General features: G+C 42.9%; 2 protein-coding genes and 1 long non-coding RNA gene across 4 annotated transcripts; 1 reads left to right on the top strand and 2 right to left on the bottom strand.

Annotated features, from left to right (window-relative positions):
• Positions 1–6,876: 6,876 nt before the first annotated feature.
• On the bottom strand, positions 6,877–11,231 carry LOC106606034 (lipid scramblase CLPTM1L). The gene is made up of 12 exons (XM_045719114.2): positions 11,112–11,231; positions 10,911–11,005; positions 10,732–10,816; positions 10,228–10,331; positions 10,008–10,073; positions 9,741–9,791; positions 9,562–9,644; positions 9,424–9,458; positions 8,822–8,877; positions 8,673–8,717; positions 8,296–8,411; positions 6,877–8,007 (listed from the first exon to the last, which is right to left on the bottom strand). Exons 1-12 carry the CDS (start codon positions 11,143–11,145, stop codon positions 7,929–7,931), a joined length of 849 nt encoding a protein of 282 aa, XP_045575070.2. The 5' UTR covers positions 11,146–11,231; the 3' UTR covers positions 6,877–7,928.
• Positions 11,232–11,612: 381 nt separating this feature from the next.
• On the bottom strand, positions 11,613–13,263 carry LOC145879582 (uncharacterized). The gene is made up of 3 exons (XR_014392436.1): positions 12,575–13,263; positions 11,872–12,362; positions 11,613–11,746 (listed from the first exon to the last, which is right to left on the bottom strand). It is a non-coding gene; the product is annotated as an uncharacterized LOC145879582 (long non-coding RNA).
• Positions 13,264–13,291: 28 nt separating this feature from the next.
• Positions 13,292–20,047, top strand: LOC106606027 (magnesium transporter MRS2 homolog, mitochondrial). 2 transcript variants are annotated; one of them, XM_014202092.3, is made up of 11 exons: positions 13,292–14,176; positions 15,013–15,077; positions 15,372–15,408; positions 15,593–15,705; positions 15,932–16,108; positions 16,758–16,888; positions 17,364–17,480; positions 17,840–17,992; positions 18,935–19,052; positions 19,296–19,409; positions 19,632–20,047. In XM_014202092.3, exons 1-11 carry the CDS (start codon positions 13,987–13,989, stop codon positions 19,698–19,700), a joined length of 1,284 nt encoding a protein of 427 aa, XP_014057567.1. In that variant the 5' UTR covers positions 13,292–13,986; the 3' UTR covers positions 19,701–20,047. The 2 variants fall into 2 exon arrangements, with proteins under 2 accessions (XP_014057567.1, XP_014057570.1); XM_014202095.3 differs by lacking the exon at positions 13,292–14,176 and adding an exon at positions 14,245–14,365.
• The last annotated feature ends 6,380 nt before the right edge of the window (positions 20,048–26,427 follow it).

Genomic DNA, 26,427 nt, shown 5'->3' with positions numbered 1-26,427 from the left:
ATAACCAGCCTTTCAAAGCACTTCATGATTACAGATGTGAATGCTACAGGGCAGTAGTCATTGTGGCACATAGCCTTAGAGTTCTTGGAAACAGGAATGATGGGGCAAGAAGAGGTTGAAGATGAATGTGAAGATTACTGGCAGCTTGTCTGCGCATGCTTTGAGAACATGCCCTGGAATATCATCCAGCCACGCAGCCTTGCTACTTTTGACCAGATTAAAAAACGTATAATAGGATTCCACCTTGTTCATATATTGTCATATATTGTCCTTTTGACTGTATGATGGCTCTGCAGAGGTCGAAGCGGGACTTCTCGTACTTGTTCCTGTCCTCAGCTGTAGCCTTGGGGTTAACTGGGATAGTGTTGTAAGTGGTAACTCTGTCCTTTAGTTTAGTGGATACCTCTGTGTTAATCCAGGGCTTTTGATTGGGGAAGCAGCGAACCTTCACTGTGGGGACAACGTCGCCGATGCATTTTCTTATGAAGCCAGTGACGGAAGTGGTTAGCTCAGAGATGCTATCGGTGGAGTCCCTGAACATATTCCAGTCAGCTCTAGCAAAGCAGTGCTGCAGCAGAGCTTCTGCTTTGGTGGACCATTTCACTATGGAGCATAGCAAAATGGGTACTTCCGGTTATAGCTTCTGTTTGTAAGCAGGAATATAGAGTCTTGATCTGATTTGCTAAAGGGGAGACGAGGGAGGGCCTCGTCCCCCCTTTATCGACCATAGCGGCGAAGGAGACGTGTTGGTAGAAGTTGGGCATCCCATGTCTTAGTGACTCAGAATTGAAATCACCGACACAGACATATGGTGGTGGTGGTTAAACAACTTTACTGAGGATGATGGGGTTTAACTAGACACAGACATATGGTGGTGGTGGTTAAACAACTTTACTGAGGATGATGGGGTTTAACTAGACACAGACATATGGTGGTGGTGGTTAAACAACTTTACTGAGGATGATGGGGTTTAACTAGACACAGACATATGGTGGTGGTGGTTAAACAACTTTACTGAGGATGATGGGGTTTAACTAGACATAGACATATGGTGGTGGTTAAACAATTTTGCTGAGGATGATGGGGTTTAACTAGACACAGACATATGGTGGTGGTGGTTAAACAACTTTACTGAGGATGATGGGGTTTAACTAGACACAGACATATGGTGGTGGTGGTTAAACAACTTTACTGAGGATGATGGGGTTTAACTAGACACAGACATATGGTGGTGGTGGTTAAACAACTTTACTGAGGATGATGGGGTTTAACTAGACACAGACATATGGTGGTGGTGGTTAAACAACTTTACTGAGGATGATGGGGTTTAACTAGACACAGACATATGGTGGTGGTGGTTAAACAACTTTACTGAGGATGATGGGGTTTAACTAGACACAGACATATGGTGGTGGTGGTTAAACAACTTTACTGAGGATGATGGGGTTTAACTAGACACAGACATATGGTGGTGGTTAAACAACTTTACTGAGGATGATGGGGTTTAACTAGACACAGACATACAGTGAGGGAAAAAAGTATTTGATTCCCTGCTGATTTTGTACATTTGCCCACTGACAAAGAAATGATCAGTCTATAATTTTAATGGTAGGTTTATTTGAACAGTGAGAGACAGAATAACCACAAAAAAATCCAGAAAACGCATGTCAAAAATTTTATAAATTGATTTGCATTTTAATGAGGGAAATACATATTTGACCCCTCTGCAAAACATGACTTAGTACTTGGTGGAAAATCCCTTGTTGGCAATCACAGAGGTCAGACGTTTCTTGTAGTTGGCCACCAGGTTTGCACACATCTCAGGAGGGATTTTGTCCCACTCCTCTTTGCAGATCTTCTCCAAGTAATTAAGGTTTCGAGGCTGACGTTTGGAAACTCGAACCTTCGGCTCCCTCCACAGATTTTCTATGGGATTAAGGTCTGGAGACTGGCAAGGCCACTCAAGGACCTTAATGTGCTTCTTCTTGAGCTACTCCTTTGTTGCCTTGGCCGTGTGACGATCAGCGAGGCAGATGTGTTGTTACCTACCCTTACCACCTGGGGGTGGCCCGTCAGGAAGTCCAGGATCCAGTTGCAGAGGGAGGTGTTTGGTCCCAGGGTCCTTAGCTTGGTGATGAGTTTTGTGGGCACAATGGTGTTGAACGCTGAGCTGTAGTCAATGAATAGCATTCTCACATAGGTGTTCCTTTTGTCCAGGTGGGAAAGGGAAGTGTTTCCGGGATGATGGTGTTGATGTGAGTCATGACCAGTCTTTCAAAGCACTTCATGTCTTATGTATTATTATTATTATTATTATTAAATAATGTCGTAAGCAGAAAGATGTATTTAATCCATTTTAGAATAGGGCTGTAAAGTAACAAAAGGCACTGCCTTCGGAAAGTATTCAGACCCCTTGACTTTTTCCACATTTTGTTACATTTCAGCCTCATTCTAAAATGGATTAAATAAAAAAATGTCCTCAGCAATCTACACACAACATCCCATGATGACAAAAACGTTTTATTTTTTTATTTTTTGCAAATGTATTAAAAATTAAAAACAGTAATACCTTATTTATATAAGTATTCAGACCTTTTGCTATGAGACTTGAAATTGAGCTCAGGTGCATCCTGTTTCCATTGATTGGAGTCCACCTGTGGTAAATTCAATTGATTGGACATGATTTGGAAAGGCACACACCTGTCTATATACGGTCCCACAGTTGACAGTGCATGTCAGAGCAAAAACCAAGCCATGAAGTTGAAGGAATTGTCCATAGATCTCCGAGACAGGATTATATCAAGGCACAGATCTGGGGAAGGGTACCGAAACATTTCTGCAGCATTGAAGGTCCCCAAGAACACAGTGGCTAAAATAATTCTTAAATGGAAGAAGTTTGGAACCCCCAAGACTCTTGCTAGAGCTGGCCACCCAGCCAAACTGAGCAATCAGGGGAAAAGGGCCTTGGTCAGGGGAGGTGACCAAGAACCCAATGGTCACTCTGACAGAGCTCTAGAGTACCTCTGTGGAGATGGGATAACCTTGCAGAAGGACAAGCATCTCTGCAGCACTCCACCAAACAGGCCTTTATGGTAGAGTGACCAGACGGAAGCCACTCCTCAGTAAAAGGCACACGATAGCCCGCTTGGAGTTTGCCAAAAGGTACCTAAAGGACTTTCAGACCATGAGAAACAAGTTTCTCTGGTCTGATGAATACAAGATAGAACTCTTTGGCCTGATGCCAAGCGTCACGTCTGGAGGAAACCTGGCACCATCCCTTTGGTGAAGCATGGTGGTTGCAGCATCATGCTGTGAGGATATTTTTCAGCGGCAGGGACTGGGAGACTAGCCAGGATCGAGGCAAAGATTAACGTAGCAAATTACAGCGAGATCCTTGATGAAATCCTACTCCAGAGCGCTCAGGACCTCAGACCCTAAGCACACAGCCAAGACAACGCAGGAGTGGCTTTGGGACAAGTCTCTGAATGTCTTTGAGTGGCCCAGCCAGAGCCCGGACTTATAATAGCTGTGCAGCAATGCTCCCCATCCAACCTGACAGAGCTTGAGGATCTGCAGAGAAGAATGGGAGAAACTCCCCAAATACAGGTGTGCCAAGCTTGTAGCATCATACCCAAGAAGACTTGAGGCTGTAATCGCTGCCAAAGGGGCTTCAACAAAGTACTGAGTAAACGGTCTGAATACTTGTGTAAATGTGATATTTCATTTTTTTTCAGCAAAAATGTATTGAAAACCTATTTTTGCTTTATCATTATGTGGTATTGTGTGTAAATTGATGAGCAAAAATAACAATTTCATAAATTTTAGAATGAAGCTGTAACCTAATGTAACCGATGTGAAATGGCTAGTTAGTTAGCAGTGGTGCGCGCTAATAGCGTTTCAATCGGTGACGTCACTCGCTCTGAGACTTGAAGTAGTGTTTCCCCTTGCGTTGCAAGGGCCGCAACTTTTGTGGCGCGATGGGTAACGATGCTTCGTGGGGCGTCAGTTGTTGATGTGTGCAAGGGTCCCTGGTTCGAGCCCAGGTTGGGGCGAAGAGAGGGACGGAACCTACACTGTTACACTAACAACATTTTGAAGAAGTCAAGGGGCACGGTAAACACAAAGCCCACAGACCGCAATAACCTGCTACGTGTGGATAGTATGCATCCCCTTCCCCTCAAGAATGGTCTACCATATAGCCAGTTATGCAGAGTTAAACCAATCTGTGGCCACCAGTCAGATTTTGTCAGCAATGTTAAGAAAATTACAGATAAATTCAAAATGAGAGGCTATAAAGACAAAACTCTTGATGCTGCTGTGAATGAAAACCAAGAGAGGCATTGCAAAAAACTAAAACATAGAAGAAAAACAACGCAACAGTCTTTTGCACTAAGTACACCAAGGGTGTGGAGAAAATGAAAGCAATCCTGAAAATGCACTGGCATATTCTGTAATCAGACCAAAAATTTGCACACCTCTTCAAGGAGCCCCCACTGGTGGTCTAAGCGTGGACGCAATATTAGAGATAGCTTGGTGAGATCTGACCTGCCCCCTGAGCCCACTCAGACACTCTTGACACCCATTCCAAATGAGAACTACAAACGTGGCTCATGTGCACAGTGCAATAGCACTACAAAAACATCATTTTTCAGACACCCATATACAGGTCGAAAAGATCCCTGTTAGGGGCATCATCTCATGCAAGACCAAGTGAGTAATCTATCTCAACAGCTGTTAATGTGTGAAAACTTACGTAGGACAAATGAAAAGACAATTAAAACAAAGCATAGCTGAACAACGCAGCTCAATCAGGTGACTATCCAGTAGGAGCTCACTTTATTGAAGCTAACCATCCTATCTCCTGAAATACACAGGCATTGAGCATGTTGCTCTACCAAGGAGAAGAGATAACATGGAGATCCTACTACTACAGAGGGAGGCCTACTGGATATCCTATCTAAAAACATTGACACCTAGTGGTCTGAATATTGATTCTGATCTCAGTCCCTTCTTCTGAACAATTCTTCTCTCTTCTTTTCTTCTCTCTTCTTCTCTCTTCTTTATGAAGTCTTATAAATGAATATATTCTTTCTACAGCTTATCAGCGTACACCCAATATGATCCCCCCCGTTGATAATGCTTATTATGCATTATGGTTGAACCAAAAGATTACATGTAACAATAATGGTATAGAATCAGCTTGATCCCCTCTGTCGAAGACACTTGGACCTTCATTTTTTATATTTTCAGTGGTCTTGTTAACAAACACGCCCCCATAAAGAAAATGAGAATTAAAACAGGTTCAGCCCCTGGTTAGACTGTGATCTTGCAAAGTTACTCCACCTCAAGAATTGCATTTGGCGAAAGGCTCGGCACACGCATACTCAGGCTGACTGGCTATCGTTCAGTCAAATTAGAAATAAGTGCACTCAGGCTACCAGAAGGCCAAAGTTAGTTATTTTAAGGAGCAGTTTTCTCTCAGTGGGTCTAACCCCAAAAAGTTCTGGAAAATGGTTAAAGACCTGGAGAATAAACCCTCCTCCTCACAGCTGCCCATGTCCCTTAATGCTAATGATGTGGTTGTTACTGACAAGAAGCACATGGCTAAGCTCTTTAATCACCACTTTATTAAGTCAGGATTCCTATTTGACTCAGCCATGCCTCCTTGCCCGTCCAACATTTCCTCATCTCCCACCCCTTCTAATGCAATTATCCCCGATGCGGCTCCCTCTTTTTCCCCTGCCCCGCAACAAAGTTTCTCCCTGCAGGCAGTCACTGAGTCCGAGGTGCTAAAGGAGCTCCTTAAACTTGTCCCCCAAAAAACATCTGGGTCAGATGGTTTAGACCCTTTCTTCATTAAGGTTGCTGCCCCTACCATCGCCAAGCCTATCTCAAACCTTTTAACCTGTCTTTCCTTTGGAGGTCCCCATTGCTTGGAAGGCAGCTACGGTTCATCCTTTATTTAAAGGGGGAGATCAAGCTGATCCTAACTGTTATAGGCCTATTTCTATTTTGCCCTGTTTATCAAAGGTTTTGGAAAAACTTGTCAATAATCAATTGACTGGTTTTCTTGATGTCTATAGTATTCTCTCGGGTATGCAATCTGGTTTCCGCTCAGGTTATGTATGTGTCACTGCAACCTTAAAGGTCCTGAATGATGTCACCATTGCCCTTGATTCTAAGCAATATTGAGCTGTTATTTTTATTGACTTGATACGGTAGACCATTCCATTCTTGTGAGCTGGCTAAGGAGTATTGGTGTCTCTGAGGGGTCTTTGGGCTGGTTTGCTAACTACCTCTCTCAAAGAGTGCAGTGTATAAAGTCTAACAATCTGCTGTCTCAGCCACTGCCTGTCACCAAGGGAGTACCCCAAGGCTCGATCCTAGGCCTCACACTCTTCTCAATTTACATCAACAAAATAGCTCAGGCAGTAGGAAGCTCTCTCATCCATTTATATGCAGATGACACAGTCTTACACTCAGCTGGCCCCTCCCCGGAGTTGATGTATGTTGATGCTAATATTATGTACAATATATAGTTATGTTTCCATATGATAACAATAGCATAATATATTCCATATGCTGTAAACTATTGTCTTAACAGTTTCACTCAATTAATTCTAATCGACCTAATAATTATGACATACCCCTCACTATTGTCATTGGTTGCACTGTTTGTCTACAAAACCTGGTTTAAGCATTCATGGCATTAGTGTTTTACCCAGTAGATTACTGGGACTGTATTAGTATGGACTGTGCAACTCTGTTTTTATAGTTTACAGTTTATTTGCTGTTGGTCAGCACCTCTACACTAAATAATTGTCTTTGTGTGTACACTAGCTAATGCTTTTCATTAGTCATGACAATGCAACAGAGAAACACATAAATCATTTAATTGTAATAATTTAATCAAAGAGGAAAGGCATTCCATAAACCCTGGTAAAAAGATCAGGCTACGCTTCCTACTTAATTTTTAAAGACCTTACAGTAGCTTCATTATTTAAAAGTACAGTTGATTCCTGATAAGTGCGCATTGTATAAGTGCAAAAAACTTCATTAGTGCATTGTAGCTCAATCGTCCCATTTCAAATACAGCCTGGATTGATACAGGTTATGTGCATGTTCCGGTTAACTCTCACATATGACTGTCCAACGCCATTGAATTTATCAGGATTTCACTGTACTTCACGTTACTCCATCTTTTGTACATGTTTCTCATTCCCCCCCTTTAGCACCCATCTATACAGGGACTTTTCTCAAACAGGAAGTAGAGGACTGAAAGAACAAGCAGAAAACAGTACAGCAAGGAGCTGACAACACTGCATTCTTGTGGACAATAATGGAGCAGTGCAGGCAGAGTGGGCAGCTTTATGCTTCAGTAGGCTACATCCTGGTTATATCTGGTAACATGGAGCAGTGCAGGCAGAGTGGGCAGCTTTATGCTTCAGTAGGCTACATCCTGGTTATATCTGGTAACATGGAGCAGTGCAGGCAGAGTGGGCAGCTTTATGCTTCAGTAGGCTACATCCTGGTTATATCTGGTAACATGGAGCAGTGCAGGCAGGGCGAGGGGCAGCCTCCTTTTTCAAGTGTTAATGTCATGTCCACAAGTACAGTGAAATGCCTTTCTTGCAAGCCTCAAACCTAACAATGCAGTAGTCAATATGCATCACTAAAAAAAGGTTCATGCTTCTGTAGGCTACATACGGGTTGGTCAAACTTCTAACACATGGAAATATCAGTGGTTAATGATGAACAACACAGGGTTGACTAAAAATAAGCTGTATTCTCTACGAATTGTGAACTTTACTAAAGGCTTCTAATAAACCCTGATGCACCCTCAGAGAGCCTCCATGCTGTTTACAACCCCACCATGTGCAGGTATGTTTCCTTCATTCAACCATGTTTTCTGGTGATGACCTCAGTCATCATTGGGCTTTGAGTTTCCTGTGGTTGTGGTGGCATGATCCATACTCACGACATCTGGTCTTGTTCGTAGAGTAAAGCCTACAGGGGGTGGGGGGCAGATAGAGAAGTAAATGAATGAGATCACATGTTTGGTTAACTGTCAGAAACCAAACCCCTGATCATCCAGGTCAATAGATCACAGGAGGGCTCAGAATGATGAACAGTTAAATCATCTAATAACGACTGACTATAGGGCTATATCCCAAATGGTACCCTATTCTCTAAAGTGCACTACTTTTGACCAGAGCCATTTGGGAATAGGGTGCAATTTGGGACGTAGTCTAGAGTATTTCAGGGTCACTGACAGCTGAACTATGTCCCACCCACCTCCTCTGGTAAAGGTAGAGGAGAAACAGAATCTCATCCCTGAAGCAGCCCAGCTGGTGGGATGGGTGTGTGCTGAAGACACAGGTGAAGGCATCGTTGACGAATGTATTGACTGCCTAAAGAGAAGGCACAAGAGTGCTTAATTCTATCTCTGAATGCACCCCCAATGAAACCCTATTCCCAACATAGTGCACTACTTTTGACAAGGGCCCATAGGATGCTCTATGGAATAGAGGGCCATTTGGGATGCATACACAGTTTCAACGTGAAGAAGAACAGACAGCTTGATGACACTTTAGATGGACTTTAGTTAAGCAGCTGCTTATTGCTCCAACAACAATAAATTATACTATAAAACAGTTACTGTTGCTACTCACTTTATACATCAATACGTTCCATTGCAAATGGCCCACGGACTTCAACTGAAGAAGAACAAGAAGAAGAAAAGAAAGTGAAGATTTGTGTCAAAATAGAACATTTTACTCAGGGCCCATTATGCTCTAAATTAGGACAAAGTAGGACAAACCTTGAAGTTAATGAACAGCTGAGGAGCCATAGAGAGGAATCCAAAAGCATAAATCCCTGCAGGGGGAAGCCCAGTTTCAGTTGGAATTATTGATATTACCCACTAATACAAAATGTAGGATCTTAATTTGACCTTTATTGTCAAAGCAAAATAATGTTTCGGCAACATGATTTGAACATTTAGCCCATGTTGCTTGACTGGTGGTTAAGCTATTAGCTGGCCAAAAGTAGTCTATATGTAAAGTGCAATAACATTAGTGTGTTAGTGTGGGTTTTCAGTAAATCACGAAGCTTATCTGCATTTGGCAGTGAAGGAAAATTCTATGCAACAAAAGTGATCAAATTAAGATCCTACATCTGTAGTTGCTAATAAAAAAAAACATATTGGCCATGAAAAAGTAGCCTTGTGAAACCAGCCTGATCTCTCGGTAGGTCACATTCTGTTTCACTTCACAGTACAACAAATAGTGAGTGCAGCGTTCAGTCTGCTTGACCAGGCTAGTGTTAAAGATCTATATAAAAATATAGTATTTGTGTGATCAATTGATATTAAATTCAAAACATAACCCCCAAGGAGGCTTGATAGAGTATGTGTAAACTTACCACTGACAAGGCTGTTGATTAACCATGAATAGTAGCTGTCAAAATAAAATCTGAATATTAGATGCGTTGATGATCAATGTCCTCATCAAACCTATTTATTTATATTTTAAATACAATTCAACTCCAGACTTGTCTTACTTTTTATACCTCAGGTACACCAGAGAGAAGATGGCTCCACTAATAGACAGAGGGTACACTAAATAAGACAGGCATTTCATTGCCTAGAAAATGGAGAACTGCATTAGAAAATACTTGTCTGCTTGATTTATGGTATTAGTGTGAAGAGGAACCAAACATACCACTAATTCAGCACTTACCTGTGTGTCATGTTGTATAGTCTTTCTCTCTGATTCATCAAATTTACCAACCTGAAGACAACCAGTTTCAAGGAATAATCCTGAATTTACACTACTGTTGGTTTTTAACGCTAAAATATACATTTATTTTTTTTATTTTATTTTTTACAATCAGTTTTTTCAATAACAGATTCTTAATTAAAATCAACATACTCATTGGCCCTCCATGCACACAATGTGAATAAACCACTAGGAATAAACAATATATATACATTTTTTAATACTTACATGAACTATGGACCTAGAGGTTCTCCACTGTAGCTGTATTTTGGAAACCTTTTTGACCTTCCATACCTACAGGTATGTATAGAGGGAGAAGAAGGAATTCATGAGATCTGGTATGGTAACACTGAACCTTCTGCCATCCGCAGCTATGGTTGGCAAAAAGCATTGATTATTTGTATTGATATTCTAAATCCTTTCCAAACTGCTGATTCATGGCAGATACCTCAATTGTGGTTCCTATTCCAACAGGAATAAGACCTAGCAAGCTTCTTCGTTCCTCCAGCATTTTCAGGAGAATCACTATGGTGCTAAAGCATCTCCACAGCACTGGAACAGAACAGCATAGAGAAACAGATAGAGCTGGGTTAGTGCTGAGGTAGATGGGAGTAGATCAGTAGATTCGTGTGCTGCTGGAGGTAGTGTTTGTGGGCAGATGGTGGGATTATCCAGAGGCCTGCCTTGGATAACTATCTGTAGTAATGATACCCAAATCTGCACAAACACCATATATCTGTCCCAAATGGTACCCTATTCCCTATGTAGTGCACTACCATGGTCAAAAGTAGTGCACTATAGAGGGAATAGGGTGCCATTTGGAATGCATTTCAAGCCTGACACCTCATCTTCCCTAACTCAGTTAGGAAATTGGCATGAAAACTTGGATGCATAAATAAGAAAATGAAATGCATTATTATAAAGATGTATTTTACTCCTCCCTCACTCGTACCTGTTTTGCGAGACATGCCCACCATGTTTTTCTTCTTCCTCCAAAAGCGTATGTCATTTTTAAAGGCCAGGAATTCAAATATGAACTGAAACATTAGACAAAGAAAACTGTAGATGGCTGACATGATTTGAAATGATCTTTATGATAGAATTAATGAATTCTAATAGAAAATCACTTACATGGAATGCAGTCACCAGGGTAGTCAATGCTAACAGGTACAAGTTGTTGTCCACAAGAACACCTTTGATTTCATCTATATTCACCTCAGTGAACCCTGTAATAAATGAAGCAAAAAAGTTATTTTACAAGAAGTTGACAAACGTATGTTCTCAGTAGTTTAAAAGGAGGGCTAAAGTTTAGGACTAAAGTAATAAACTAACCAAAACGTTTCAGTGAAAACATTACATCCTGCATGTGGATCCAGAGACGGAATTGCCTCAGCGATAGGCCTTCGTAGGATATTGTAAGAGGTAGTTTGGTTGGAGCCGTTAATCTCCTACAAACACATGTTGTAAAAACAAGTATCCTCCAAGCCCTCTCTGTGAGGTATGTTTTAATGTTCTTGAAATTAGTATTTATAACTGTAATATAATTTACATGAAGAGTAACATCTCACCATCATGTCCTTTACCCTGACGCTGAGTTCATCAATGTGTAGAAGTGGGAGATATACCATCCTGTTTTCATCCTGAAATCTAAAACACGAGACAAAATATCTGAAATACAAAACATCAATATTTCTCACCATCTCTGTAGCTAGCTCTGCATAATGTGAGTGATGCTGTGCTATATAAGTGTACTGTAGGCCTTATAGCGCACACCCACTCCCAAAATAAACACACTCATGCAATACAAACATTATATATGAGACTTACACTCTCATGTAGCGCCGGACATCACTTGGCAAGGTCCCTCTGTTGAAGGTGAAGTCCTCTGACATCATGTTTAGGGTTAGACGGGACCTCCAGTGAGAGATGGGTCTGTCTACTACTCGAGGAGCAGTGGCAGCATGTTTCTGAGAAAATGCAAGACCAGGAGAAGCCATGAAAGAGATGATCAAATGGGTCAACCAAACAGAGGAGTTAAAGATGATCTTTTGCCAGTCCAGAATGAAACAGAGAAATTGTTTAGTTGTCTTACTTTGAGGACCTCTTTAGCAGAGCTGAGATTTCCTCTGGACATCATGTAGGTGCTGATCTGGGCAACATGATGGACCTGCCGGTTATCCTGCAAGGGAGACACTCCAAACTTGTGTACATAAACCAATGTGTGCAGAGTCCCGTTGTTACGTGTTGCCAACGGCAGGGATACATTCACCACCCTTTAAATCAAGAAAAGCAATGGTGACAGGTGAGAGATATAGGCTTCTGTCCCAAATGACACCATAGTGTCTATATAGTGCACTACTTTAGACCAGGGACTATAGGGAATACAGTGCCATTTGGGATGCAGCCCATAACCTTATCTTTACACTCGACTAAAAGTGACATGCTATTTTTACACCACATGACTGCAGATTTAAATGGGACTTCGGCCTACCTTTCAAATTTAGAACGTATGTCAAAGTCATCTATCTTGATGATGAGGTTGAGTTCACTGTGGTCAGGCCTCAAACTGGAGAAAATGCTGAGCTGTTAAAATAAATGAGACTTCGCAATGATTCAATTCAATTTATCTTTATGGGCTCTGAAAGACACTTATTGTGCACCATGGTCACTAATTAAATTGTGATGCATGAATTCTCTGACCAAATACAATAGCTAAAGATGATTAATTGTACTAAAAACCTACCCTAAATCTAGGGTTTCACTGCAGTATGTGTAAGATCAAGGCCACTATTTACCTGGAGACGGGGTCTTTCTGCAAGGTAGGAAGAAATGCAGTCTCCTTTACCTCTCTCACAAGGCTTGGTGTATACAAAGCCATAAATCACCCAGCAGGTGTGTGACATATACACGACGAACACTCCTAGTAACATCTTTGTCAGATAAGTCCTTTTGAATAGGTCCTTTGAACTCGTCGGCTTTGAATAGCACGAAGGGAACATACTGGTATGAAATGTAAAAATAAAAAACGACCAAAACGAATGATGGACATTGACAGCTAAAGCTAGGAGTATAGGACCACAAAATATACAATTTGTCAAATCAGGCGCATCACGCCGCTCAGCATCTTGTAAGCCAGAACTGTATCCAGGCAGCACGCGAAGCCGCCTACGGTTCGGTGGTGGTGGTGTTGAAGAGGATAACGCCTCCCCGTTCCGCGTCAGGTGAAATACAGGGTGACGATTGGGTGCCACAGTGGTACCCACAATGTGAAAACACAGCCCTCAATGTAATGTATCTTTTCAGCATAGGGAAATTACATTTCGTGGATAAATTGGAAAATATTTAGGGTGTTTTGTTTCTTCCCGAACATATACGGAAGTCTCAAGGAAAGTTTTATTTCGTTGAACAACGTCATTGGTTGAAACTGATTCATCCTCTCGAGTTCAGGGTCATGCACGAGCACGTGTTACTGTAACACCAAAACACCCCGATGCCTGCTGGTTGTAGTTGCTCAGAACTAGCTGTCCCTGTGTTACGGAGGAATAACGTGTCTTGGATTTAGCTATACCAGCTGCAAGCCTATTGTTATTTTAATCACATATGGCACATTTTTGCGACACGTTTAGAAGTTCGTTCGGGAAGCACGAGCTAGTCTCCTGCTAGCAGCATAAAAGTTTGTTCGCTAACGTTAGCAGTTAGCTAACTTGCTAGCTAGCGCCTTGTTTACGTGCTAACTAGCTAAATAAAGGGGATACCTAGTTAGTTGTATAACTGAATGCATTCAACTGAAATGTGTCATCTGCATTTATCCCAACCCCTCTGAATCAGAGAGGTGTGGAGGGCTGCCTTAATCGACATCCACGTCTTCGGCGCCCGGGTAACAGTGGGTTAACTGCCTTGCTCAGGGGCAGAACGACTGATTTTTACCTTGTCAGCTCGGGGATTCGATCCAGCAACCGTGCTCACAAAATAGAATTTACCCGACTTTGGACTGAAACGGTTGTATGATTTTGCAGAACAAACCACTGTCTTTGTCCAGTGCTACGTAGCCAGCTGATAAGTTTACCAGCTACCTAGTTTACGTTAGTGATTCAGTTCCGGATGCAAGTGGAATAACAAGCAATGCAACTGATCAACTGGCTAGACTAACTAAGTAGCTAAAGAACTAAGGACACTTTGCTAAAATGCAGTGGTGGTGAACAAAGCAATGGAAGCTTGTTTCAAGTCGTTCACCATGGGTGGTCTTCGGAGATCTCTGGACATTAAATTCAGGGTCCTCACCGGCTGTTTGACCTGCAGAACAGTGAGTTGTTCCAGATCACCTATAAAATGCCAACTCTCCAAACATCAGCCGGTGACGAGGGGGAAAGCAACACTGTTGCGATCATGTCCGCCTGGTAGGTGATGTAACATTTTTACTGTTATGGCTAGACCTAGCTGCGCAAGGCTACTCCCGCCTCCAGTAGTTGATCTAGAGGTGTTGGGGAGACTACATAAATGTACTGGTGAAACCAGCACTTAGTAGTGTTGATGTTGTCGTTTCAATGAGCCAGGCAGAGGCAAAAAGCCTGATATGGACAGTGAAGGTGCAGAGATGACAGGAGCAGTGGAATAGAGATACCATGGGCAGGCATTTATTCGAAGTACAGAGGAAAGTTGGGGAGGACGTCAGGAAGGGACAGAAGAGGCTATTTTTTTTTTTACAGAGAAACAGACTGTGGAGCTTGTATTGCTACAGTGTGGGCAGTATCAGAGGGAAAGAGAGAGGCTGAGATCTAATATGAGCGAGGATGGGGACATGAAGTTAGTTTAGAGTATATTGAGTAGAACGTCATTAGATATAGTCTCAAATATTTTATATTTTTTAAGAGCAACAGGGCTGGCAAGTAGGATTTAGTTTCTCCCTGTCTCTGGCCCCCACTCCAGTAGTAGTTGGTGGTAATGCACCATAACCTGCACCACAGCCTTCCCTGTGGCTCAGTTGGTAGAGCATGATGTTTGCAATGCCAGGGTTGTGGGTTCGATTCACACGGGGGCCAGTACAAAAAAATGTTTTTATGAAATGTATGTATTCACTACTGTAAGTCGCTCTGGATAAGAGCGTCTGCTAAATGACTAAAATGTAAATGTAAATAACATTGGATGCCAACCGCCGATAAACCCCACCGAAAAATACCTAGCTGCAACACACATGTTGTTGGCTAATGGATTATTATTTTTGTTTAATTGGCAGCATATTTAATTCGCCATAGAGGAACTGAGGCATCCCTCTCCAGTGTGGCTCCTACTTTTGTTGTGGTAAGTGGCAAGTTTTAGTTGTGTCAATCATATCCAATTTGAAATTGTTATTCTAGTCTCTCCTAAATGTTATGTCTGTCAGCGGTATATGGGATATGATCAAATGTTTATCAACATTGACAATGCCAACATTCTATAAAAAGATTGCTTCTGCAAAATGCAAGAAGAGAGAAAACCAATGTGTCAGTTCATTGTGACTACGTATATTGTTCACCTGAGGGAGTGTGTGGAATGTACCTACAAGTTCTACAGCAATATACTGGCAGTAGCTACAACTGTGCTCTTCTGTCATAGATGAAATTTGACAAAGATGGAAATGTAACCTCATTTGGTAAGTATTGGAACATCTATTGTCCTCATTAGCTTGCCCATTATTTGCTTTTCTTTAGTTTTCTGTTCTCACAAGGACTACATCGAAATGCAATTGTTTATTGTACTTTGTTACTGACAAGGTATTTGTCCTTCCTATAAGTTTTGAGTGTGACTTCTGACCCCTGGTCTGATTCCTATCTCAGAGAAGAAGAAGATGGAGCTGTATCATGAGCTGAGTCTGCAGGCCAGAGACCTCAGGTTCCAACACTTCACCAGCATCACCGCTAGGAACAACAACATCATCATTCGCATGGAGGTAGCTACGTACTGTTTTTGTTTCATGTTACAGCGTTATGCCGAAGGTACTGTTAGCTAAACTGCTGCGTTTGTCACCTGTCGTGACAGCTAGCCTCAAATTATCCTCTAACTTTTAGAGAATCCTATGATTAAAAAAACAAGTATAAAATCGCACACTGAAAAGAGAAGGTGACCAAACTTGACTCGTTTTTGCACCTGACCAGAGTCTGTTCTTGTGTCTTCAGGCCTTGAAGGCAGTAGTGACCCCCAATAGCCTGTTGGTGTTGGATTTCCGAGGTCTGGGATTGGAGAGATGGCTGGTCCTGGAGTTGGCTCCACAGTTGAATGGGGATCATGGAGCTCTTGCCACTCATTCACTGCCATTTGAGTTCAGAGCCCTTGAAGCTATTCTGCAGCACAGGGTAAGACACACGCTACTCAATCACTCATTTACTATTCATTTATCACAACAATTGTTCACACTTTATTTGGATAGTCCCATATTGATGATCTACTCATGGTCATACTATCTGTTGATAAGCAACTGCTTGCTAGGGTTAGGGTAAGGGTTGAGTTCAGGGTTCGGATCAATCAATTACATTTATTTATAAAGCTCTTTTTACACCAGCAGATGTCACAAAGTGCTATACAGAAACCCAGCCTAAAACCCCAAACAGCAAGCAATGCAGATGTAGTAGCACGGTGGCTAGGAAAAACTCCCTAGAAAGGCAGGAACCTAGGAAGAAACATAGAGAGGAACCAGTCTCTGAGGGGTGGCCAGTCCTCTTCTGGCTGTGCCGGGTGGAGATTAAAAGAGCACGTGGCCATTAAGGCCAGATAGTTCTTCAAGATGTTCAAACGTTCATAGATGACCAGCAGGGTCAAATAATGATCAGTGGTTGAAGAGGGTGCAACAGGTCAGTACCTCAGGATAAGGGTTAGTGGATAGTTAGTTGATATGTTGTTGACAGTTATTGAACATCTACAAACCATCTACTTGGGACTATCCAAATAAAGTGTCACCTGGTATTTGTTTATGCATGTATGTGTGTCTGTTTGTTTTGTGTATAGGTAAACACCCTTCAGGCTCGGCTGAATGAGGTTCACCCTGTCATCCTGGACATTCTAGAGTCTCTTGTGGATCCTAAACTACTCTCTGCAGATCGCAGCAAACTGCATATACTTCTTCAGAACAGCAAGAAGTGAGTGGAAAAGCAATGCCAGTCACATCATGATAAGGAGCGTTGCTGCTTTTTGCATGTAACGTTTGGTTCATTTTATCAAGGCAGATCCTCTATTACGGGCATTGGGCCAGTAACTGAAAGGTTGCTGGTTTGAATCCGAGCCGACTACATGAAAAATCTGTCAATGTAAAACCTTGCCCTTGAGCAAGGCACTTAACCCTAATTGCTCCTGTAAGTCACTCTGGATATGAGCATCAGCTAAATGACTTAAATGTATTATAGGTGTAGAAAAGATTAACACCTATGGTTATAGTTGGGCCAGGGCTATTGTATGGATCTAGAAATCCTGCACGAGAAGGCGTGGCTGGTTTAGCTCTGTGTAGTCAATCTCATTCCCTTTCTCCATCCTGATTCGGGAGACTTACAACCAGGATTTCTGGGAATTTGGGGGAAAGTTACCAGAATTGTTCAACCCTAACTGTTTTCTGCCCAGCCTGTCAGAGCTGGAGACAGACATCAAGGTCTTCAAGGACAGTCTGCTGAAGATCCTAGACGAAGTGGAGATGATCGAGGAGCTTTGTGTCACCAAGTGGACGGATCCACGTGTGTTGTAAGTGAAATTTCAGCATGCAGATTTTGTAGGCACATGGTACTTCATGAGATTATTTGTGTTCATTGTACACGTTTTTCATTATGGTGGGAGTGAGCTGACAACGGGAGGGTTGCTGGCATCAATACGTCAAGGGTCACCCTTGATGTAAACCCCCTGAACTGCTCACTGGGCACGGCACTGTGGCTGCCTCGTGGTCCAGCCTTTAAAACCTAGTCTGTGTGTGTGTCTGAGGGGTTGGTACAGCAGAAGACACATTTCTCTCATATGGATGAATAAAGTCTTCTTTTTTTTCTTAAGAGTTGTTGGATGAAGGCTTTATTGGTCTCTCTTGTTGTTGTGTGTGTCTCTGGAGGCAGTGAGGAGAGCAGTCTGGGCATTGATCATGCTGAGGAGATGGAGCTTCTCCTGGAGAACTACTTCATGCAGGCTGAGGAGCTGGGCAACACGACCAGGGAGCTCAAGGGCCTGATAGATGACTCAGAGAGTGTTATCTTCATCAACCTGGACAGGTACCGACGACTAAACCCTGTCTGTATCCCTGTTTCCTATATAGTACAGTATGTTTGACCAGGGCCCATAGGCCTCAAAAGTAGTCCACTATGTAGGGAATAGGGCAGGGGTTCTCAAACTTTTTGGGCCCGGGGACCCCTTTTGTGATAGCAAATTCATCAGGGACCCCCTCATAATCAGAACACAACTCGAGTGAGATAACAAATAGCATACAAAAAGTTTTACTATGACTTCGGCAGTGCGTGGCTGGACGAACCAAGTCTCGTCCCTGGGAAGGAACATTTTTTAAAGGCCAGTCTCTTGACATCAGAGAGAACATTTTGCAGTTTTCAAGCTAATATCCTGTAATTCTGCACATTTTGTCACGGGGAAGAGATTATTTTGTTGTTGCAGCTTTAAGAGACAAAACGTTAAAGTTTTAAAGCCTCGATGAGTTCCAAATGTATAGTTGGTGGAGTACTGTGTATATCATTATCCCTGTGAGCCTCCCAGGCCCATATTACCCAGTGTTAAAAACATAGATTAATAATATTATATTTGATTCTATTACACACTAAACTTATTTCACAGATCGCTTGGCCAAAATGTGTTTAACCTGTTGTTAGTAATATTTAAGGGGGGGCGTCAGTTATGCATCTCTGGTATAGTGTAATAGTCATGCTGCGTCCATACAAAATACGCTGGCAGAATTATCTAGCTAGACAAAAAAAAAATCAGTTTAAGTGTATTGCTGATTTAACTGACTTTTGGTAGACTTCATTTGTCCTGATGTCTTTTTCTTTATTTCATGCTATCAGGGGATCTAGCCTATTTTTCCAACTGCTTAACATGGCATTTTTCTTTTCTCCTGTTGTTAATTGGCTTAAACAGCTCTCTGTTAGTCAGGCCTAGTTTGTTACCATCCCATTTCCCTCTGTCCCCATGGGCCATGGCCCACCCAGTCACCGGAACGTGATGATGCGTCTGAACCTGCAGCTCACCATGGGGACCTTCTCTCTCTCCCTATTTGGCCTGATGGGCGTCGCCTTCGGGATGAACTTGGAATCCACGTTTGAGGAGGTTAATGATATGCATTGATGATAAAGCTTTAATCTTAGAAATTACACGTGAGACAATTTAACATTGAGTTTGTTAACCTGGCAACACATGCTCATTGTAAACTAGCCAGCTGCAGCAATGTAATATTGCTAAATGGCAGATGAACCTGAGGTGAAGGATGACTGGCTCAGTGTGTGGTCCATAGAGATATAACGCTAGATCGAACAGAGAGTTTTATCTATGGTGTCGTGTTTGTTCCCCCAGGACCCCAAGGTGTTCTGGCTGGTGACAGGCTTCATGTTCCTGGGTAGTGGACTAATCTGGAGGAGACTGCTCTCGTTCCTGGGTCGACATCTTGAGCCTACTGTCCCCCCACAGGTAATTGAATTGTTAATTTCATGATTTATTTGGATAGAAATGAGTATCATCTGATGCATACTAGTGTGTAACGTGTATAACTCACTAATTGTCAATACCAGTCCCTGGGTACTGCATGTGTCTGACATCTTGATCATGCTTAAACTCAGTGTTTCGTTTTGAGATTATTCTGATCATTTCCATGACTTGTGTTGTTATAAAAACCCTCTTTCTCCTCCCTAGATCCCAACAGTTTGGAAGAGAAACCAAATCAACTCAAAAGGAGGAGAGGTGAAGAGTGGACTAAGATGATAGTTCGTTGTTGCACCACCTCTCTGCTGAGGAATCTGAACTGTTTGACTGTTTTCATACTACAGTGAGATTTCTCTCGTTTACTGCAGAGGAATGTTTTTTTTCTCTTCATAATCTCAATATCAGTTTTTTGCAATTGGTTTAAGACTGTTGTAAGCAGTGTTCATGTATTTATTAGCATCCTGGATATATTGTTATAATGAAGCACACTGTATACCTCCAGCTGTATTCAAGGATACTGCACCAATTCTTACTGTCCAAAAACATACTCCCACTGTTCACCAAAACCACTGTTCAAATAGCTTTGACTGACTATACAGCTAATAAATAAAGACATTGAGTACTGAGCAGTCTCAAACTTTGAAAGAACTAAAACCCAAGACATACTATATATACACAAAAGTATGTGGACACCCCTTCAAATTAGTTGAATCGGCTATTTCAGCCACACCCGTTGCTGACAGGTGTATAAAATCAAGCACACAGCCATGCAATCTACATAGACAAACATTGGCAGTAGAATAGCCTTACTGAAGGCACTGTCGTAGGATGCCCTGCTAGAGCTGCCCCGGTCAACTGTAAGGGCTGTTATTGTGAAGTGGGAACATCTAGGAGCAACAACATCTCAGCCGCGAAGTGGTAGGCTACACAAGCTCACAGAACGGTACCGCCGAGTGCTAAAGCGTGTTAAAACTGTCTGTCCTCGGTTGGAGCAGTCATTAGAGTTCCAACCTGCCTCTGGAAGCAATGTCAGCACAAGAACCGGTCGTCGGGAGCTTCATGAAATGGGTTTCCATGGCCGAGCAGCCGCACACAAGCCTAAGCTCACCATGCGCAATGCCAAGTGTCGGCTGGAGTGGTGTAAAGCCCGCCGCCATTGGACTTTCGAGCAGTGGAAACGCGTTCTCTGGAATGATGAATCACGCTTCACCATGCGGTAGTCCGACGGACTAATCTGGGTTTGGCGAATGCCAGGAGAACGCTACCTGCCCGAATGCATAGTGCCAACTGTAAAGTTTGGGGGAGGAGGAATAATGGTCTGGGGCTGTTTTTCATGGTTCGGACTAGGCCCCTTAGTTGCAGTGAAGGGAAATCTTAACGCTACAGCATACAATGACATTCTAGACAATTCTGTGCTTCCAACTTTGTGGCAACAGTTTGGGGAAGGCCCTTTCCTGTTTCAGCTTGACAATGCAGCTATTCACAAAGGTAGGTCCATACAGAAATGGTTTGTCGAGATCGGTGTGGAAGAACTTGACAGGCCTGCACATAGCCCCGACCTCAACTCCCATCGAACATCTTTGGAATGAATTGGAATGCCGACTGCAAGCCAGGACTAATTGCCCAACATCAGTACCCGGCCTCACTAATGGAAGCACGTCCCCGCAGCAATGTTCTAACATCTAAACTCAGCAGAAAAAGACACGTCCTCACTGTCAACTGCGTTTATTTTCAGCAAACTTAACATGTGTAAATATTTGCATGAACATAAGATTCAACAACTGAGACATAAAATTAACAAGTTCCACAGACATGTGACTAACAGAAATTGAATAATGTGTCCCTGAACAAAGTGGGGGGTCAAAATCAAAAGTCAGTATTTGGTGTGGCCACCAGCTGCATTAAGTACTGCAGGGCATCTACTCATGGACTGCTGCACCAGATTTGCCAGTCCTTGCTGTGAGATGTTACCCCTCTTTCACCAAGGCACCTGCAAGTTCCCGGACATTTCTGGGGGGAATAGCCCTAGCCCTCACCCTTCGATCCAACAGGTCCCAGATGTGCTCAATGGGATTGAGATCCGGGCTCTTCGCTGGCCATGGCAGAACACTGACATTCCTGTCTTGCAGGAAATCACACACCGAACGAGCAGTATGGCTGGTGGCATTGTCATGCTGGATGGTCATGTCAGGATGAGCCTGCAGGAAGGGTACCGCATGAGGGAGGAGGATGTCTTCCCTGTAACGCACAGTGTTGAGATTGCCTGCAAAGACAACAAGCTCAGTCCGATGATGCTGTGACACACCGCCCCAGACCACGAGGGACCCTCCACCTCCAAATCGATCCAGCTCCAGAGTACAGGCCTCGGTGTAACACTCATTCCTTCGACGATAAATGCAAATCTGACCATCCCCCCTGGTGAGACAAAACCACAACTCATCAGTGAAGAGCACTTTTTGCCAGTCCAGTCTGGTCCAGCGACAGTGGGTTTGTGCCCATAGGCGACATTGTTGCCGGTGATGTCTGGTGAGGACCTCCCTTACAACAGGCCTACAAGCCATCAGTTCAGCCTATTGCGGAGAGTCTGAGCACTGATGGAGGGATTGTGCGTTCCTGGTGTAACTCGGGCATTTGTTGTTGCCATCCTGTACCTGTCCCGCAGGTGTGATGTTCGGATGTACCGATAATGTGCAGGTGTTGTTACACGTGGTCTCCCACTGCAAGGACGATCAGCCATCTGTCCTGTCTCCCTGTAGCGCTGTCTTAGGCGTCTCAGTTTGGACATTGCAATTTATTGCCCTGGCCACGTCTGCAGTCCTGATGCCTCCTTGCAGCATGCCTAAGCCATGTTCACGCAGATGAGCAGGGACCCTGGGCATCTTTCTTTTGGTGTTTTTCAGAGTCAGTAGAAAGGCTTCTTCAGTGTCCCAAGTTTTCATAACTGTGACCTTAATTGCCTAACGTCTGTAAACTGTTATTGTCTTAACCGTTCCACTTGTGCATGTTCATTAATTGTTCATTAAACAAGCATGGGAAACAGTGTTTAAACCCTTTACAATGATTAAGATCTGTGAAGTTATTTGGAGTTTTACGAATTATCTTTGAAAGACAGGGTCCTGACAAAGGGATGTTTTTTTGTTGTTGCTCAGTTTAGTAGAAAGCCTTCCCAGAAGAGTGGAGGTTGTTATAGAAGCAAAGGAGGGACCAACTCCATATTAATGCCCATGATTTTGGAATGAGATGTTTGAAGAGCTTTACTTTTGGTAATGTAGTGTAACTCAAGTTTTCATCCTCAGGTCCAACATAACTATTGTGCCATTCACATACAGTAATGTAGTATGTATTTATTAGTTGTATCATTCACAAAATGGTTACTGCCATACTGTTTGTCATTACATTATAAATTAAATAAAAATATAGGACAAAACAATTAGCATAGCATGGCAGCAACACATATAAATAAGGAAAATATCTTCTAATGTCTCAATGTGATACCACAAGAGTCGAATGGAGGGTAAAATAGCCAATATGTCTATATGTGAAATATTTAATAATTCATAAAATAAAGTATCACATGTGGCGTATTGGTAGGCCTTTTGGGTCTACACTAGTGGTGCGCGGATCAGCTGTTTCTTCACCCGCAAGCAATTGCAAATCTGTAACCGCCGGATTATATGTTATAAAGTGAGAATCTGAGGCCCGCACCCAACCCTAACCCGCAAATATAGAGAATGTGCTTGGCTACAGTCAGAGACTGCAGAGTGATATTTTGACAGGGGGTGCAGGATTTGTTTTTGCCTGATTTCGGTATTTATGCTTATAATTTCCGACATTTTGGTTGGCTTCTGTCATATGTTGCCTTAGAAGACTAAATAAACCTTTGCTCAACAGAATGTAATAGATCGATAGAATGAATGCTTCAATCTAGTTCACATCGGTAAAGTTCTCATCTTTCGCGGGGCAAAGAAGTTTAGGGACTGGGGAGAAAATATACTGCTCAAAAAAATAAAGGGAACACTTAAACAACACAATGTAACTCCAAGTCAATCACACTTCTGTGTAATCAAACTGTCCACTTAGGAAGCAACACTGTGATTGACAGTAAATTTCACATGCTGTTGTGCAAATGGAATAGACAACAGGTTGAAATTATAGGCAATTAGCAAGACACCCCTAATAAAGGAGTGGTTCTGCAGGTGGTAACCACAGACCACTTCTCAGTTCCTATGCTTCCTGGCTGATGTTTTGGTTACTTTTGAATGCTGGCGGTGCTTTCACTCTAGTGGTAGCATGAGACGGAGTCTACAACCCACACAAGTGGCTCAGGTAGTGCAGCTCATCCAGGATGGCACATCAATGCGAGCTGTGGCAAGAAGGTTTGCTGTGTCTGTCGGCGTAGTGTCCGGAGCATGGAGGCGCTACCAGGAGACAGGCCAGTACATCAGGAGACGTGGAGGAGGCCGTAGGAGGGCAACAACCCAGCAGCAGGACCGCTACCTCCGCCTTTGTGCAAGGAGGAGCAGGAGAAGCACTGCCAGAGCCCTGCAAAATGACCTCCAGCAGGCCACAAATGTGCATGTGTCTGCTCAAACGGTCAGAAACAGACTCCATGATGGTGGTATGAGGGCCCGATATCCACAGGTGGGGGTTGTGCTTACAGCCCAACACCGTGCAGGACGTTTGGCATTTGCCAGAGAACACCAAGATTGGCAAATTCGCCACTGGCGCCCTGTGCTCTTCACAGATGAAAGCAGGTTCACACTGAGCACATGTGACACACGTGACAGTCTGGAGACGCCGTGGAGAACGTTCTGCTGCCTGCAACATCCTCCAGCATGACCGGTTTGGCAGTGGGTCAGTCATGGTGTGTGGTGGCATTTCTTTGAGGGGCCGCACAGCCCTCCATGTGCTCGCCAGAGGTAGCCTGACTGCCATTAGGTACCGAGATGAGATCCTCAGACCCCTTGTGAGACCATATGCTGGTGCGGTTGGCCCTGGGTTCCTCCTAATGCAAGACGATGCTAGACCTCATGTGGCTGGAGTGTGTCAGCAGTTCCTGCAAGAGGAAGGCATTGATGCTATGGACTGGCCCGCCCGTTCCCCAGACCTGATTCCAATTGAGCACATCTGGGACATCATGTCTCGCTCCATCCACCAACGCCACGTTGCACCACAGACTGTCCAGGAGTTGGCGGATGCTTTAGTCCAGGTCTGGGAGGAGATCCCTCAGGAGATCATCCGCCACCTCATCAGGTGCATGCCCAGGCGTTGTAGGGAGGTCATACAGGCACGTGGAGGCCACACACACTACTGAGCCTCATTTTGACTTGTTTTAAGGACATTACATCAAAGTTGGATCAGCCTGTAGTGTGGTTTTCCACTTTAATTTTGAGTGTGACTCCAAATCCAGACCTTCAAGGGTTGATAAATTGGATTTCCACTGATTATTTTTGTGTGATTTTGTTGTCAGCACATTCAACTATGTAAAGAAAAAAGTATTTAATAAGATTATTTCATTCAGATCTAGGATGTGTTATTTTAGTGTTCCCTTTATTTTTTTGAGCAGTGTACAATAAAGCAACAACAAAAAACGGGAAGGTTTTTCTGTGCAAAATGTCCAGATGATATTAGTTTGACCGGTTGTAAGCCAAAAGTAAAATGTGAAAACGACCCAACGTGTTTCTGATGAGATTTTAGTTCGGCTTCGAAGCATATTTTATGTGGTTTAAATTGAAATCTTATCAGTTTTTATGATGAAGACAGCGCCCAGATGGTATCTACAGTAACTGAGAACGGCACTCTCAAGATGCAGAACGAAATAAATAATATTTATCCACTCCTGTTCCCAAATCCACATTTTACCTACAATTGGTGTATAGTTTTACTGCAAGAAATGCTTACTTCTGCATGACTTAGGCTATTATTAAGGATATAGCCGTATTCGCACGGGACTAGTATTACTAGAGAACGTTGGTTTAGTATTTATTACCCCAGAATGTCTTTTATTCCACAGGACAATTAGGACAGGATTGTTTTTTTTCCCCCCAAACTGCCCCCTGTAATTCTCTTTTTTTTCTATAAATTGACAGTTATGACTGAATCGTGGATGTTTTTTTCTAGGCGTGAAGTTATTTAAAAAATACCAGATAACCTCAATGTAGCCTATAGAAATTAAAATTAAACATTAACTGGATTTTTTAAAGGTATTGTTTCTCTTTATTTAATCCGCGTGCCACCCACCTGCCCTTCAGCCACACGATATGTAATGACCCTAAACCCGTCCGCCTCGCAGATATAACCGCGGGACTGCGGGTTATGAGTCAACCCGCGCATCACTAGTCTACACTAGTGGTTTTATGAATATTGATCATGTGTTATGTAGATGTGTATAAATCGTGAAATGTTTGCCTTATCATAACGCGGTATACTTATCAACTACAGCACTTAACATTGTAATGTCCACATAATTGACATGAACCGGTGGGGATGACTTCTTTGACTCAACATCACTCCTCAGAAGAATCAAGAAAATATCTCCTGTCAGATTACCTGCTGAAAGTTTTAGCTTGGCTGTATCTTAAATTGTCATTATGCAATTTCACACATCCTCTCTCCTAGCCTCACTTCCTTCTCAACCATTTTGAAGGAGAAAATCCAAGTTCCCCCTCCCAGAGCTTCTCCTTCAACCATATTGAAAGATCATGTCCAAGATCCCCCCCAGACCTTCTCCAATGCATTTTGAGATTAATCCAGAAAGAACCCTAATCATGCAGATTCCTTCATTCTATGATTTACAATTTACCTTCCATAGTACACAATTGGACCTTCATTTGCCGGTCTTATCCAGGGTTTTGCCCTAGTACTACACAGCTGATTCAAATAACCAACTCATCATCCAGCTTTGATGATTTGTATCAGCTGTGTAGTGCTAGGGGAAAAAACTAAATGTGCACCCAATGGGGACCCCAGGACCCAGTTTGGGAAACCTTGGTCTAAACAGATAATG

The sequence above is a fragment of the Salmo salar genome, chromosome 05 (genome assembly GCF_965601325.2).
Source record: "Salmo salar chromosome 05, fSalSal1, whole genome shotgun sequence".
In the NCBI taxonomy this organism is placed as follows: Eukaryota; Metazoa; Chordata; class Actinopteri; order Salmoniformes; family Salmonidae; genus Salmo; species Salmo salar.
The sequence above is the reverse complement of the archived record's forward strand: the minus strand, read 5'-3'. Positions and strand labels throughout refer to the sequence as shown.

Coding starts and splice junctions, on each gene's coding strand:
- LOC106606034 (XM_045719114.2), bottom strand. CDS start 11,145: ATGCAGGATGTAATGTTTTCACTGAAACGTTTTG. Junction 10,074..10,227: donor GAATAGGAACCACAATTGAG/GTATCTGCCATG, acceptor ACATACCTGTAG/GTATGGAAGGTCAAAAAGGT. Junction 8,412..8,672: donor GGAACGTATTGATGTATAAA/GTGAGTAGCAAC, acceptor CCTTCTCTTTAG/GCAGTCAATACATTCGTCAA.
- LOC106606027 (XM_014202092.3), top strand. CDS start 13,987: ATGGAAGCTTGTTTCAAGTCGTTCACCATGGGTGGTCTTCGGAGATCT. Junction 16,889..17,363: donor CTTCTTCAGAACAGCAAGAA/GTGAGTGGAAAA, acceptor TTTTCTGCCCAG/CCTGTCAGAGCTGGAGACAG. Junction 19,053..19,295: donor TGGAATCCACGTTTGAGGAG/GTTAATGATATG, acceptor TTGTTCCCCCAG/GACCCCAAGGTGTTCTGGCT.